The sequence below is a fragment of the Sitophilus oryzae genome, unplaced genomic scaffold (assembly GCF_002938485.1).
Source record: "Sitophilus oryzae breed Bouriz unplaced genomic scaffold, Soryzae_2.0 scaffold_466_pilon_pilon, whole genome shotgun sequence".
NCBI lineage: Eukaryota > Metazoa > Arthropoda > Insecta > Coleoptera > Curculionidae > Sitophilus > Sitophilus oryzae.
This window is the reverse complement of record NW_022147047.1, coordinates 198,059-215,738: the sequence shown is the minus strand read 5'-3', so window position 1 is coordinate 215,738 and position 17,680 is coordinate 198,059. Positions and strand designations below refer to the sequence as shown.

Genomic DNA, 17,680 nt, shown 5'->3' with positions numbered 1-17,680 from the left:
GTTCCCACGTTGGCTTGCACGACGTACCTATTCTTGAACTAGCCCGACGTCTACCCGTTGTCCGAATAGGATACGTCTCACTGATAGTCCATAAAGTAACGTCCAATTATATTTTGTTGTATTTTATGTTCGTATTTATAACCTAATTTACGTATCTCTATTTACATCCGTAAATACAACCCATTAAGTAGCATTTGCGGCCTAATGAACATAACCTAATAAAATGTTTTTGTAAACAAACGTAATTTTTTTTATTTTGACTAAAAAAACGGTAAAAAGGCGTTTAGAAATTAATCTACATTTTACAGAAAGAGGTCGAGGCTTTTGCAAAATAATAATAGTAGTAGTGATGTCTTGCCTCCACTCACGAATGCAGAGGAGACTGCACATCAGCCAGTACAGGTAGGTATACAATACTTATGTTTGTGGTATTAAAAAAATATTCTCCTCGTTCAAGTAGTGGTAAAAACATTACACAACAGCATTACACTGGTGAATCTTAATTTCTTTTTTTTAGCTTAGGAAACCAGCAGACCCCATTCTCCTCCCACATGTGAGGTACTTGTTCCAATTCTTTTATATTTTGTATATATACTATCTTAAAAAAGTGGCTGCCCATTTTTTTAAGGAGAAAACAAAAACTAAAATATAATTGCATAAATCCACAAATCACTGATACGCAAAGTGAGGTTACGCCTACGAAACCGTTGAACCGTCAACCGTCAAACATTTTTTGACAACAAACAATTTACCTATCATAGACCAATAACAGACAACGTCGGGAATCCTTTACCAGGAATACAAAAAATTATATGCTCTGTGGCCGACGAAGGATGCTCCTACGTATGCTGGCCTATCGCAAATTTTACGTGGCGTACGTTGGATTATATACCTCATAATAGGATTGCCGGTCGTCCGGTTTGATGACTTCGGTCGTGTGAGACGACTAATGTTGGAGACCCGATCGGAATTGGTATATTGGTAGTTCATATTAAGTCGGACACAGAAATCCGCCATTCTTAACAAGTATTCGATTGTCAGCCATTTTAAAATAGTTTTTTGTTTTTAAAATTTATATTCACATTTCGATTTCTAGTAGAATAATATTGATAAGGTTGAGTTTGGGAGGAACCACAGTACAGTTTTATGATTAAACCAGCTAGAAAATAAAAAAAATATTTTGCGAGTTACTATTTTATAGATATTTTTATTTCATAAATCTACCTAATTTTGAAGGCGCTTGTTGTTTTCCGGAGTATTTTAATCAGATATATAAAAAAAGTGACTTCCGTTGACAAAACTGATGTCTGGATTAATGATTCAGAATTATTATAATATGAAACTAGTAGGTTATATATATATATATATATATATATATATATATATATATATATATATATATATATATATATATATATATATATATATATATATATATATATATATATATATATATATATATATATATATATATGAATCCATTTGTAATTCATGGTAGTTTCTTAGTAGCGAATTTGAAACCAAACGTAACGTAAGTACTTAGCGACGAATTTTAAGTGACTGAAATCCAACGTAATATGACGTTGGTAATTGGTAGAATTACATTCCTTATTAGGTCAGATACCGACGTCGAGGCGACCCGAATCTGTATTCCCTATTTAGGTGCAAATAAGGGTCGTCAGGCGGTGGAACCGACGTTGGTACCCGACGTCGGGTTTATTGAGCGCGACGTATACCCGACGTTAGATAACGAGCAAATGCTACTTGGGAGAAGAGTATATATATTTGAGACAACTAATTACACAGCTTAGGATTTCTACTAGCAGAAATCATCAGAATAATTAAGTTAGCATAAAGTACATATGAGAAAAACTCAATCATATTCTAATATAGAATACCACTTGATCTAAATGGATGTGTACCATCAGTCATGATATATGCATGCGAAACTTGGACACTTAAAACGAACATTATATAAATATAAGATCTGCTGGGAATAACCAAGAAAGGCCGTAAAAAATAGAGTGTATATGACAAAGGAGCCAGTAAATAGATGTCATCCACAAAATCAAATTCCCCAAGTGACAATGGCACGTACCTGACAGGAAGAATGGATAAAAGGTGGATCACAAAAATTACAGCATGGTACCCACGGGGAATTAAGAGACCTAGAAGACCAATGGAAAACATCATAATAATTGAAAATGATTCTATAGGATGAAAATGGTAATTAAGAGGATGATAATTCTTTAATTTAGAGACTTTTAACAATATTATAAGATATGAAGACTCATTTTAGAGGTTCAGAAAGAACATTTTTGGATATCTTCCTATTTATAAACAAGTGTAAATCAGATACCAGTAAATTATGTAAAATAGTTCTATACCATTCAAATCAAAATGTGGCAATAGATTATTATTTTATAAAATTGTATTTAATATTATCTTTAAGTACTTTTTATTATTTTTTGCCTCTATTTTTCTAAAGACTCGTGAAAGAATGACAAAGCTGAGTTAAGTCTAATATTAATGCACTAAATAGAGCCATATAAACCTGCAGAAACCTGCTGAAAGAGGCTTAGAGACGGGCAAAATCGATGCAACGGCCGGCTACTGACAAATTGCATCAACGGAATTATTAACTTAGTTATAAAAACCTTTTCAATTCAACGCCGCCGTCAGGGCAGGCAAAAAGTTCCCTCTTGCCGGAATTTTCGCGATTAAAATATTTTCGGTTCTAATGAAATAGGCGACGGGGCGGTACCTTTTTCTATTTATTTTGAGCCGGAATTTCATTAAAGTTGAAGAGTTTTCGGTAGCGTATAGTCGGAGATTTCCAAAATAGTTAGTGTCAAAGGACGCAAATCCGACACTTCAAATCTAATTCCGAACGAAAAGAAGCCCCTATTCAAGCTAGAAGTTAATGGAAAGAATACAAGTGAATTTTAAATACAGGGTGTTGAGATATGAACCGCCTATTTAAAAATAGACATACAGGGTCCGGCAATAGTGCGTCGGGAATCTGTAGCTCCTAGAATAAAAAACTTGAGAATTTTGTTTAAGTGAAAACTTAAAGTATGTACTAGGATGTATTTCCAGAAAATATTTTAACTTCTATAGGGTGGCTCAAAAAAGTGTAAGTGGATCCGGATGATTTTTTTTAACTGGAACACTCGGTATATTATTGCATTTTTGACTTCCTTTCAGATCATTTTACATAATCCTAAGATATCAGTAAATCTATTTCGATAGTTTCAGAGATATTAAAAAATAAATCATTAATATATATTTTTCAACCCTTCTTAAAAAAAAATATTAAAAATACAAGAACTGTTCTGAAATGAATACTATATTAGATATTTACTTTAGATGGCTTGTTCTTACTTTGCTATAAATATGGTAATCGTAAATCATACAGGATGTTCAATATTTTACGCCAAACTTTCAGAAATATAAAATAATTTTTCTTCGTTTTTTTAAATGGAACACCCTGTATATAATTATTTTATTTGATGGAGGATTAAAAAATGAACATTTTTTGTATTTAAAGTATTTCAAAATATTTAGTAGTTTTCCGGATACACGCAGTATTATATCATATGGAGCTTTCAATGGTAAAATACGAGAGAAAAATCATTGGGTGGCTTTGATAAAAATTTGCTGTGGAAAGTGCCATATGAAATACAAAATCGGGAATATCTGCGAAACCGTTAAAAATTTTGAAATACTCTAAATGCAAAAAATGTTAATTTTTTAATTTTTAATCTATTGAAAAAATAATATACAGGTGTTTCCATTTAAAAAAAACAAACAAAAATTATTTTATATTTTAGAAAGTTTGGTGTAGAATTTTTAACATCCTGTATGATTTACGATATCCATATTTATAGCAAAGTAAGTACAGACCATCTAAAGTAAATATCTAATATAGTTTTGATTTCAGGACAGTTCTTGTATTATTAATTATTTTTTTAAGAAAGGTTAAAAAATATAGAATTTTTATTTATTTATTAATATCTCTGAAATTATCGAAATATATTTACTCATGTCTTAGGTTTATGTAAAGTGATGAAAGTAAGCCAAAAATGCAATAATATACAGGGCGTTCCATTTAAAAAAATGCACCCGATTCACTCACACTTTTTTGAGCCACTCTATAGAAGTTAACATATTTTCCTGAAATACATCCTAGTACATACTTTAGGTTTGCACTTAAACAAAATTCCCAAGTTTTTTATTTTAGGAGCTACAGATGCCCGACGCACTATTGCCGGACCCTGTATATCTTTAAATTCAAAACATTTATTTTTAAGACACTCTGTATACATAAATAAAATTATTGATTTTCAAAATATTATTTACACTATGGAGAGGGAAATCAGACGACGAATAGAGATGATGGGTGTTACATTAATAGATTTTAGACCACCATTCGAGACGCATTGATGTTATTTTTGCTTTGTGAATTTTAGTTATTGTGACAAATAATGTTATTAAAGCTAAAGTAAATATTTTCTCATTATTTAACTAATGCTAAATGTAAACTGTTTTTTAAATAGTTGGTCAAAATATTACATCTTCAACTTTTTTTTTGTGAGGGTGTGGTTTAAAAATCTTTTATAGACGAATAGTGATCATTTCCATGACCATCTCGAGAGAGATAGTCATAGAAATAACCCCTAGACAGTGTGGAAATACCCACTAAAAACGATCCATCTCCGAGGAATCAGCGGCCGAAGAATGGCAGCTCTTATTCCTGCTTATGTGTTGGGGAAGGGAAGGGGCGAAGCCCTGGGTGCCTGAAGGCTAGTGTTGGGATGCAAGATTTAGGAGCGACTGGACACTACGCCCAGAAGAGTTTTGTGATTGTCCGGAAGACAGTTTTGGGAGGGGGATTTGGTACCGAAGAATGGAGATTAGATCATAGGGGGTAACATACTTGTAAGTATTTGAAACCATGGTTTTGACATGACTGGCTACTTGTTCAAGTAGTTGTTTATGGAGTTCTTGGTTTATTGAAGAGATGGGTAGGAATGACTCAGGGGTATTTCCTTGTGGCGAGTTGTTGAGATTGCTTTTGAGCACTGAAGCATAAAGTGTAGGATTTGGAGGGATAGGAGTGGGGACCTTTGAGGGTTCCGGCTGACTAAGGATGTTAGTATTGGGATTACGATTTCTCGGATCTTTTGGGCATGGATTGTGGCTAGCTGGATGCGGACCTCCGCAATTTGAACAAATTGCAGGTGCATCAGCCTCTTTATCACAGGATTTGGTGTGATGGGATTTGGCGCACCTCACGCAACGCGGGGCCGCAAAGCAGTACGAGACGGCATAGCCGAATTGCTGGCAATTGTGGCACTGACGTACCCCATTACCGCGCCTCGGTGTCACCACCCGAACCCTCAGCGAGCCCACATGCGTGATGTCAAAGATGTGGGTGTGGTGTTTGGGTACTCTGACTTTGACGATGGCCATAGGAATACCGTCTCGTGAGAGACGATGCATTTCTCTGACCTCGAAGCCTTGGGAAGTAAGGTCCTCAATTATTGCCGAGTTGTCGACAAAAACTTCAACGCCTTTGATTAGAACATTAAGATCCCTGTCATCAGGGGAAAAATAAGTATGAAAGGGTATCTTCTTGCTTTTGAAATAGTCGACGATGGCCCTATGGTCATCAGAAGAAGAGGGAGTGATTCTAATGCCGAGAGGCACAGTTTTTGCTTCAGAAAAGCAGATTTTCTGCTCTTTGAAAGTTCTTGTGATGCTCATCCAGAGACGAGTATCACGAAGTACGACTTGGGGAGGCTTTTTGGGCCCTTTGCTTTTAGATTGAGGCTCCTGCTGCATTTGATGAGCAGCAGGGGGAATTTTAAGTTGAGGCTCCTGCTGTGTTTGAAGAACAGCAGGGGGGGGGGTATGGGTTGGGACGCCTGTTGCGTTTGAGGAGCAACAGCGGGGGGGTTTACGATTTTTGGGACCAGACGTTCCGGGCAATCGGGCTTGTTTTGATGTGCTGGGTGGGGATGGAGGTCGAGCTGGGGAAGCCTCCCTTAAGGCTAACTTTATCTCTGGGATCGGTGATGACGCAAGATACTCGTCAGAACTGGCCTGACGCGTCTTCTTAATGATCACGTTTCTACTGAAGCTTATTTCGTTATGGGTGATTTTATGACGCTCAAGAATTGATCGAACTAGATTTTTTTTTCTCTAAAGAAATGATAGAGTAAATTAGGTCTTGAATTTCGTCAAGGGAGTAATCCCTTGACCGATCAAGCCTGATGAATGGTTCAGGATGGGTTGCGATCTTGCGATCGACAGAAATAGTATGGGTTTGGAATCTGAACATAAGGAATCTGAATCTAAAAGAGTTTTTTCTAATCTCGGGAGATTAGCTTTATTTTTCTTGGGAGCCATGATAGGCGATTGGGAAAAAGGAGAAACGACCCTTGGAGAGGGCCGTATTGAGCGGAGCTTGCTCTGAAGATTCGAGCAAGCTTGTGATGTTAGGAAGCACTTACCGAGCGCGAGGCACTACCGAGCGCGAAACACTATGAGAGCTGCGATGTTCACTGAACGATGCACGGTACTCGAATGACTGCTGACTGATGAATTGACTGATGCATCTTCAACTTTGTTGACGAACATGGGTTTTTATACTACAGTGTTTTAGAAAACATGTGCGCCAACCGACTATTTTTCTTTGTTGCCAAAATTGTGTAGACCGTTTAACGCTGATTAAAAGTTATCTCTTGATATTTTATATATTTTCATTTTTATTTCTGTCTGTTGAAGTGAAACTTCTTTACGCGCGATGGGAATAAAAATTCAAGGCCGTGACGCACCACGAAGAGAGAAAAAAAGGTAGTAAGGATCACGCATACACCAAAAACATTTGATTTAAAGCTAAGAAACGCATTACCTATAATAAACTTGATACTGTACCTGGCTGCTAATATCCCCTTGTGTGCCAGGAAGTAAATTTTCATGCATATTTTCATCCATAGGTTTGTAGCTTCTGAATAACGGTCTAGGTAAAGCATTTAGCACATTTGTTAGCTCAGAATTAGAATTATTAGAGTTAAGCAACTCGTATTTTTATTGTAGGACATCGTCATATTTATTTCAAACGCATAATATAACGAGAATATTTGTAGAATTTAATAAAATTACTGTAAATAACTATAAATATTGAATAATGAACAAAATAACGAAATACAGACTACACAGTGAAGTATATTTGAAAAATGTGCTAGTTGTGAAAAGGTAGCTTTGTAAAACAATTTAAAATAAAATAAAACAGTTTAGGGGTACGTTAAGCGTTTGATACAGATAAATGTTTAGGCAGGCCTAATTTTAATTTAAATTTTTGTATAATATTCCCTTTTACCCTTTTCAATTTGTTTTTTTTTGCGTACTTTCCTTTTGCTAAGCGGTTTCAAAAATCCCTTCTCGCAAAGAAAACCCTTTGCATTCATAATTAAAATCCATCTACTTCCACTGTCTTTAATGTTGATTAAACACAATTAAATTCTTATTTAAAATTTCAGTCCTTATTTTAGCTTGCGGCCTTTCATTAATTTTACGGGTCAAATAATAATGAACCAATTATTGGGAGACGTCGGATTCTGAGAACATAAAAGGCCCTAATTAATTTATTGTTTTATAAGTATTAATATTTAAATTTTAGGTGCAACTAAGTATTCTGAAAAAGGTCTATAATCATTTAAATGCAGAAATATAATACAAATATTTAGAGAAAAGATTAAACTGTTAATTAATTTTTTAAGATTAAAATTAATAATAATAATAGCTCCCTTATATAGCGTTTAACGCCTTAGGAGTAGCAAGGTACAGCTTGCCATGCTAGAGCCGTTGGGTATACAAGGAAGGTAATGTGGCTAGCACTACGCTTCAACCGCCTCTTATTACCTCAGGATGTGAATCCCAAGTACTCATTTAAGGCTGAGTCGACCTAGGTAGCCAAACTATTTTTATTTTATTAAAAATAGTCGGCTGATGAACTACAGGCTGTAGGATTCGAACCCACAACCTTTAGATTGGTAGAGGAGAGCTGTACCTCTACGCCACCGGGCAATGTAAGACTAAAATTAAATATATAACAATTATTTTAGGAGACTATTTCGGTTCTACAAGAAACTCAATAATATTCAAATATAGAATGCCAATTTATCTAAAGAAGAAAACATTCTATCATTTTCTACCCCCAGTCATGACCTTTGCATGCGAAACTTGAACACTTAAGGCACGCGGCCACTGAGAGCGAAACTAAACTAAGCTAAGAATATGAAAACAAACGGTAACTAAACGAAAATAAGTTTCATCGGTCACTGGGAACGATTTTCAGTCAGTAGTCAGCTAAGTTAGCTACGATTTGAATCTTCGTTCATATATTTTCGTTTAGTTTCGCTCAAGTGGCCGCTGATGAATTTAAAAGTATGGGAGCTGATTTTTACAAATCTTATCTTCGTTTGGCTTAGTTTAGTTTCGCTCGCAGTGGTCGCCCGCCTTTAAGGTATGATTTCCTAGCGACGCAACGCGATATCTGGCGTCGCGTCGCGGCCCGCCGTGCTCTGTTTCGTTTCCCTATAAAGTGATACATTACTTTTCACTGATACAGATTTTAGCCACTGACGTTCATAAAAAGGAACCAGTGTGCGGCGAGACACGCGCCAGACGTCCGTCGCTTTCTTGGTGCGATTTCTATCGCACATTAAAGGCGGGCGGCCACTGCGAGCGAATCTAAACTAAGCCAAGCAAACCACAGCGGCATCCAAAGCAACGAAAAAGCCGATGAGCTAGCTAGGCAGGGATCATCGGCATCCTATCTTGGTCCAGAGCCAGTACTGGGAATACCCAAATGTATGGCCCGTAGTGCACTAAAACTCTGAATCAAGGAAAAGCACAATATCCACTGGAGAAACAGACAGGGGCACAGGCACAGCAAGGCTTTTATCCAAGGGCCTAGCTCTAAAACCGCAAAAGAACTGCTAATGCTTAGCAGGAATAAAGTGCGGATTACAACAGGCCTCTTGACAGGACACATGGCTGTCAAGTGTTATCTGAACAAGCTCAACCTGTATCAAGGAAGTCTTTGCTGTAGACTCTGCGATAAAGATCCTGAAACAGCGGAGCACATAATATGTCATTGCGAGGCTCTGGATCGCAAGCGACACTCTTTATTTGGGAAAGCTAGGCTAAAACCGGAGGAACTATGCTCCCATCCTATCAAGGACCTGCATAAGCTAGTGCAGAGCACAGGGATAGGAGAATGGGTGCTGGAGAAGGGGGACAAACAGAATAGGCCTCACAGGTCGCAGTGTTTCCGGCGGAGGACGGCCCCTTGTTATGAAAAAAAAGCCAAGCGAAGTAAAAATCAGCTCCCATACTTTAAAATCATCATCAGCGGCCACTTGAGTGAAACTGAACGAAAATATATGAACGAAGATTCAAATCGTAGTTTAGTTTCGCTCGTTTTAGTTCGTGACAGGTTCCAGCGAATTTTTCGCAGCGATTAGTTCTATGATAGCAGAGACACAATACGAAAACGCCGCTAACTTAGCTGACTACTGAGCGGAAATCGTTCCTAGTGGCCGATGAAACTTATTTTCGTTTAGTTACCGTTTCTTTCTATATTCTTAGTTTAGGTTCACTCGCAGTGGCCGCCTGCCTTAAAACGGACATTATAAAGAAACTACAGGTCGCACAACGCTCAATGGAACGAAATATGCTGGGAGTAACCAAGAAAGACCGTAAAAGAATAGAGTGGATATGCCAAAAAACCCTTGTCATCAACAGAATCAAATCTCTCAAGTGGTAATGGACGGATACAGATGCACCACAAAAATTACAGCATGGTACCCACGAGGAATATTAGAAGACCTAGAAGAAGTCCAAACCTGATATGGGACCATTATATTAAGAAATTAGCAGGGATAAATTCGGCCCGCATATCCATCAATAGACAACAATGAGCCTAATTACAAAAAAAAGTATCTAAATATATGTGAAGGCTACACCATAATTGGAAATGGAATAAGCTGAAAACGATAATGATGCTGATTAATCACAGTTTATCAAAGTCCGTGTTTTATAACAGAACTACCATGTATATCAGACTATCGGATTGAAATAAAACCCTGAGATTAATTAAAAAGCAAATATTTCCACTGATTCGCCCGTAAACAAATGACAAAAAGATACACAAACAAAAAAAACAGATATCAAACGCTCTAGCACGTCGCAAATTTTCACCTTTTGCTTTAAAAGCTCTTAGAGTTCGAGCCGGCTTTAGGTTTTTAATGCGGGCTAGACTCATAGGAGCGCAACGAGCATTAATCTTCAGATTGAATCAGATTTGTCACTCATTATTATGGATGAAATGCAGAAGTGCAAGTCACGAGGAAAAAGCAAAAAAGAGAAAGAGATAAAGGGAATGGAAACACAATAAATTAAGTGTCTTTGTGGCACAGGGTTGGATTAAAATTTAAATAACTATGGTTGTTAGAAGTACCATACGATTGAAAAAAAAAAACGGCGTCAAAGAAAGCTGGAAATGAAACTCAATGATAATTTTGGCGAGCTCTAGACATCATTACTTGGCCCGTACTCTTCTTTATATTTTAATTGCGCTTACTACCAGATGGCCTTAATAATGTTTAATGTAATTTATTTATACGGAGTTATTCACCCCATTTGACACGGAGTACTGTAGCCAAATGATTTTTAGAAATTGTGAGCAAAGCCTAACCTAACTAAAGCTACAATTTAACGTTATTTTCAGAAGATACAGAGTGTCCAAAGTAAACAAAAAATATCAAAGTTTTTTTTAAACGGAATGCTCTGTATAATATTACATCTTTTATTTTTCCTATGATTAAAATAAAAGGCAAATTTGATTAAGGTTTACCGCACTTTAATCTTACCGTTTTGAAATATTTACGATTTTGTGAAAATGCAGTAACAATTTTAATGCTTCATTTCTCTAAGGATATTTAAGTTTTTAAAATCAAATATTATACTGAAGTTTTTCTATTTACTAAATTTTGTGTTGCAATAATCTTATACAGAATGTCTAAAAAATTATATTAAATAATTACTAACTTTAAACGGCAATAACTTGTTTAATTTAAATAGAACAGCATGTATATTTTACGTTAATCAGATGCACAATTTAATTGTCTATCAAATTTTAAGTATATCTATTTTTTATCCCTTCGAATTTTCTGTGTATTGAGCAAAAATTATTTATAAATGGCCTAGTTTCTAATTCGAAAAATTTTGATTTTTTTGCACATAGATTCGTGTGCCTGGAAACCGTTTTCAACTTTTTTTAATCTTTAGACAGGGTGTTCCAGAAATCATTTCAAAAATTTTAAGGAGTGGTAGTAATCGAGAAAAGAAACATATTTTCTCTTTATCGTTTTTCAAATAAGTCCAAAATAACGGAGTTATTTTATTTTGAAAATTTAAAAAAAAAATATTTTTTGCCAAAATTTTAAGAACCACTGGATCTTTTCTGGATTTTCTTTCTTGTAAATTTAATCTACTACCTATGTTGCCGTATCAAGAAATTATTTCTTTTAAATAAAAATTAAAAAAATTACAATTTTTTTTTTAAATTTCCGAATTTTTTGGCGAAAAAACCTCATAGGCGTGTTTCTGGGGTTGAACTATACTACCAGTTAAAATACTTGCACTTATTTCTGGGACACCCTGTATAATTAGTGTTAATTTTTAACAAGCTTTATGTCAATTTTTAGTAAATGACGTCTAGAATCTCTACACCTCGTTAAAATTATCATCGATTGTCCGACTTGACGCCGTTTTTTTCGATCATACTGTATAATATATTTTCTAAATGCTTGAACATATATTTTATGATGTCTATGTTTCAAATTTGTCTACATTTCAGTTTTAAGTATTTGTAACAGTATTTTACTAAAAATTTATTTGAAAATAAATTAGTATTTTCTAAAAATAATCCGATCCTGCAAACCTAACATTATTTTCAGTATTGATGTAACTGCAGATTTACTTGATTAGCATGTACAGTAAGCGCCATCTGGTTGTCGGGGTCTCAGTTAAAACTAAGCGGTCTGGAGTTATTGATTTTCCCAACTGCATAAAGAATTCTGTGTACTTAACAAAACTGTTTTTATTTGAGGAAAGTGAAAGTAGAGGGGAGTGGATGTGATGGCTTGAGGAAATAATAAGAAAACGTTTGTAGATGCTGAAATAATTCGTATTATTTAATAAACAGTACATATATTTTTTAGAAAATCATCTAAGGCCATTGTTTATGGTATTTAAAAAATAATTTTGACTGAAATACAATACAGGGCGTGTAAACTTTTAACTGTAATTTCTGTAATAAAAGATAAAAATATTTTAGTAATTTCTGTAAATAAATTACCTTATAAGTAATAGGTACTATAGATATCAAACATACATTATTACTTTGTGTCAGTTGTCGAAATTTTATACTTTGTTTCGTATTAATATACAATAAATAGCAACCGAAAATAAATAATTGTTTTAACAAAATGGGAATCAGAACACAAAGTATTATGATACTATTATAGAATATGACTTAATTTAATATAGTCAACATGTCTCAAAAGTAAAATTACTAACTAATTGATTAATAATTTCAATTAGAACATGTTATTAATGTAGAACAATTTTACTAATAGAGATTATTAGTAAAAAATGACTTATGATTCACTCTAAATTCAACCATTGTAACGAATGTTTGAAGCGATTGTGCACAAAAAAAACCTTTTTATTATTGGCATTTTCAGAAAAACGTATTCTTCATAAAAAGGTTTGCTTGTTCTAAATTGGTTAATCCCGTTAATAATTTTCCAAATTTTCATACCGTTTTAGAGAAGATTAGATTAGATTAGATTAGATTAGATTAGATTAGATTCTTAGAGGTGGCTTTCGGCCTGATCCACTGCGACCTTCTCAGATCTATTGTGGTCCTCTTCTGATCCTTAGATTACATTCTCCAGTCCTATCCTTTTCACAAAGTTTAGCAACTTGGAGACTGAACCCTCCATGTAGCTCCTTGGCAATGGCCTATCATTGCCTATTACCGGGAACCGCACATTTGCCAGGCTGTCACACCGACATAAAATGTGTCCTGACGTTTCTTCTTTAGATTGGCAGAACCTACACATAGCTTCGTCTGTCAATCCCATCAGCTTTAGATGCCTATTTAGCTTACAATGCCCTGTTAGTTGACCTACTACAGCTTTGACTGTCTTTCTGTCCTTGCTTATCAAGTCTGCCGTGAATTTTGGCGAATGTTCTACAATGAACTACTCTTTTCGCCTGTCTCTGCCCTGGTGAGTTTCTCCACCATTCTAGAGATTTGTTGGCCACCCATCGTTCCGTGGCCATTCTCGTAACCGCCTTTGCAATGCCGCAGAAGGGTTCTGGGCCTATGAATGGCATTGATGAGCCTTGCTTGGCTCTTTCATCTGCCTTTTCGTTACCCTTGTGATCCACGTGCCCTGGCACCCAGGTCAACGTAATAGTGCTACGTTCGCCCAAAGTATTCAGAGCACGCAGACAGTCCCACACTAGTCTAGAATTTACCTCCGCGGAGCCGAGTGCCTTTAGTACCGCTTGGCTGTCTGTGAAGATGGTCAAAGGACGATTTGTAGAGAAGATTAAGAAAAACATGAAAATATGGCTGAATTTTGAAGTCCTAAAAATTTAAACGCGTTTCTAAGATAATATAATTTTTATTATTTAATAGATTGTAATTCATAGAATGGTAATTAACGTAATGTTTTTTTGTTCTAAGATGTTAAAGAATCACAAACTTTATTTGGTTTAATGCTACGGAAGGGTGACCAAGTTGCCTCATCAAAAGCGGTTATTGTTAAGTATACAGTATGCATTTTGGAAAAATGCATTCTTCATAAAAATTTTTGCTTGTTCTAGAATGGTTAATCCCGTTTATAATTTTCCAAATTTCCATACCCTTTAAGAGAATATTAAGAAAAACATGAAAAAAATGATTTTTTTCTAAAAATTACAACGCGTTTTCTATGGGTTCTGTTGGTGTTAATATAATGTATATTAACACCAAAATCAGTAAGTAAGTAATTTGCGTACTTTTCTGTCTTTAATAACTAAGATTTCAATCTAAATTGCAATGTATCTAATTTAAAAGGTTTATTATTTAACATGGCAATAAACATAGTTTATGGATACCCTTTAAAACATTTTAACATATTAAAAGGCTAGTAATTACTTCAACAAAACTAATTGCAGTTGTTCATTTTCCCTTTTCTCGACTGCGAACAAAAAGAAAATATGCACAAAACCACGCTAAATATGACAATAAGCAAGAGGTAAACACAATTACGTAAGAGTTTGAATTAAATCGCTCGTAGCTAAACGACGAAATTAAATAAAACGTCAACGTTGAGCCCCAGAAGAGCGGTGAAAAAGAAAAAAATAAAATACAGACGCCCATTCGCAATATCTACGCCTGTCAAGATAGGGCTTTTTATAATTAATTATGAAAATTCCGGCGTTTTAAAATTAAGAAAGAAGAAAGACAGAGATAGAGTGGAGACAAAGGTGCATGAGAAATTTCCATTGCGCCCTGTCTGGCTAAAATGAAATTCATTAGTTGAAGTCCGGAGAGAGAAAAAAAAGTGTTTGAGAAATGTATATCTCGGTTAAATTTAAGCTCTTGAGGTTAATTCGGGGTTTTTCTGGTAGAGGAAAATCCTAGTTTACTAATGGGATGACAAAATTTAGAGTAAAATTTGCTCTAGGTATTACTGGAGATAAAAATTCAGGTTTGTAAGTAATTGGGGCTATTTAAATTATTTATTATCTTTTTTGGTGTATTGTATAATAATAATTGTCACATTATTTGTGATTTATAATAGAGTTTTTAAAAATGTTCAAAATACTCTTTTTTTTGAAACATCACAAAAGTATTATTTTATAAATCGTTTGCATTTTGAAATTTGCAAGACACATTTGAAACGGAAGTTTTTGATATACAGGGTGTCTCCCATATAGATCGGGGATTATTGTTTCACAATGAGAACTATCGATTAAAAGTATTTTCAATATGGCGGCACTTCCTTAAATACCGGAAGTTGACAGCAACTTTCTTATTTTAAATGGGTAGCCCAATTTTTTATTATATATTTAAATAGTCTATAAAATTTTATGGATTTATATTTCAAACACCCTATCACTTTTGAGAAGAAAAAATATATAATATTTTTGTAAAAAAAAACTGCATGTCAAAAAAATTTGTATGGCCTAAACGTCAAATTTAGTGATAACTACAGCCACTATGACATAAAGAGAAGACATGCGGCTATCTATTTCAAAAATTATATTGCTTGAATGTCATATAATATTGGCCGTAGCTGCCATGGAATCGAGAGATTTAACAATTATGATAAATCATTTTTTTTTTCAATTTGAAACCCACTTTTTTTATTTCACTAGTGAAAAGGTTTTTTAATTCATTACTTTTTGATTATACATTTTCCTATACGTAAAATAAATCGTTTTTAAGTTATTTAAGATTTAGTTTTAAAGCATATGTTACTCTGGTTTTTAACCAGTAGCCTATGGCATTAAACGTCAAGCGATATAAAACTATATTTGGCCATGTCATATTTCCATTAGATATCACTAAAATATGAGATATATTTTTATAAATACACTTTATTTTTTTTATAAATTCAAATAATTAGTTTTTTGGTAGAAGGAAATAAACTGTCTAATGATTTGACACCGAGTTTGACACTTAATGTCAAAAGAAGCTAGATAAAATCAAGAAAAATTTACGCTCTAAAACTAAATCTTAAATAACTTCTAATGCTCGCCCAGCCTGGGACACCCTCTATACAGGGTGGTCCGAACTGTATTCCGGAAACTTCGGCAGCATATTCTGCAGATAAAAATAAGTAAAAAAGTTCGTATAAATGTATGTCCTAATATGCTTAGCTTTGGAGATACAGGGTGTAGAAGTTTCATTTTTATTACGATTTTTTCCAAATAATTCCTGAAGTAACATCAATATTTGGATGAAAATTGGTGTCTGGGAGTTTTTTTACATGATAAATTTGATTTTTATGTCAATATGACTCCTACTTGTAGAGGGCGCTACCTACATAATTTTTAACTGGGTTGAAATGTAATAACTTTTCATCCGTACCTGTATAAAACTACCTAAAAAAATCTAAATTTACCACGTTTTTTACTTAAAAAAAGTCTCTTAGTAAAAATCGCTACGAGTAATGGTTCTCCAGATATTTAGAATCAAAATTATCAATACCTGTCATCACTGACACAAATTAAACCTGTTGACTAAATAGTTATTAGACTGGTATCATAAATTTGAAATGGTTTTGTGCCAAAAGTTCAACACAGACTGTTTTATCATCATTTTTTCGAAGAAAAATAAAAAGTTCCCAAATTTATTATTTCAGTCAAATAACTATCTACTCAACATGTTTATTTTTAGTCAATAATATAGACTCTTTCCATTTTAAATATCTTTAAAACGGTTTCTCGTAGCGATTTTTACCAAGATACATTTTTTACGTAGAAAGTCACAGAAATGTATATTTTTTCACTCAGTAGTTTTATACAGGCACGGACGAAAAGTTATTACTCTTCAGAATAGTTGAAACATATGTAAGTGGCGCCCCCTACAAATAAATGTCATAATGACATCAAAATCAAATTTATCATGTCAAAAAACTTCCAGACACCAATTTTCATCCAAATATTGACGTTACTTCATAAAGTATTTGAAAAAAATCGAAATAAAAATGAAACTTCTACACCCTGTGTCTCCAAAACTAAGCATTTTCGGACATACATTTATACGAATTTTTTTACTTATTTTTATCTGCAGAATATGTTGCTGAAGTTTCCGGAATACAGTTCGGACCACCCTGAATAATTTTGTTTGTTTTATTTGTGTAACTTTAATATTGTTTGTTCCAGAATCAAGCACACATTCCCGAACTTATCCAGTAATCGTATACTTGCATGGCGAATCCTTCGAGTGGAATTCAGGAAATCCGTATGACGGCAGCGTGCTGGCGGCTTACGGCAAAGTCATCGTCATCACACTAAACTTTAGATTAGGAATTCTAGGTATTTTCATACTTTTACATTACATATTCATATACCCTTTGCTTTTGTTACTTTCACAATTTTAACTGTAAAACTTCTAATAAAAATATAACTCGTTCAGTTTACGCATTGGTAACAAATGTATTAAAAATTTAACAATTTTCTACTTTATTCTTAAACGAAAAATAAACGTCAAGCAGCATTAAAAGCGATCAACCCAGTATTCATCAATTTGAAGTTGGTAAAAGAAGGCCTATAGGAGCTTTACAAATTAGGTAAAGAAACTAGATTCCTCCTACTCTAGGTTGGCCCACCAAGTGAGAGAAGGTAATAAAAAAAACCGACTAGCTAGAAAAAAGAGCAAATATTCCACTAACTGGACCAAGATCGTTCTGCTTTCCAAGTGGTAACCAACCGAAAGCAGAATTTCAAGAACCTAGAATGGGAATACAACCGTCTAACACATTAGAAGTAATTTTTCAGGACTTAAGACCGAGAAAACCCATAGATTTCTCTTGGCTTA

The 17,680-nt window shown here is 34.3% G+C and overlaps 1 protein-coding gene across 1 annotated transcript in view; it reads left to right on the top strand.

Moving 5' to 3' along the window:
- Window positions 1-17,680, top strand: part of LOC115886046 (neuroligin-4, X-linked-like) — a gene marked incomplete at its 5' end in the record, with an annotated part of 245,135 nt that overhangs the window by 150,193 nt on the left and 77,262 nt on the right. The window contains 1 exon segment of the mRNA XM_030905074.1: window positions 17,026-17,178. Coding sequence (XP_030760934.1) covers window positions 17,026-17,178 — 153 coding nt within the window.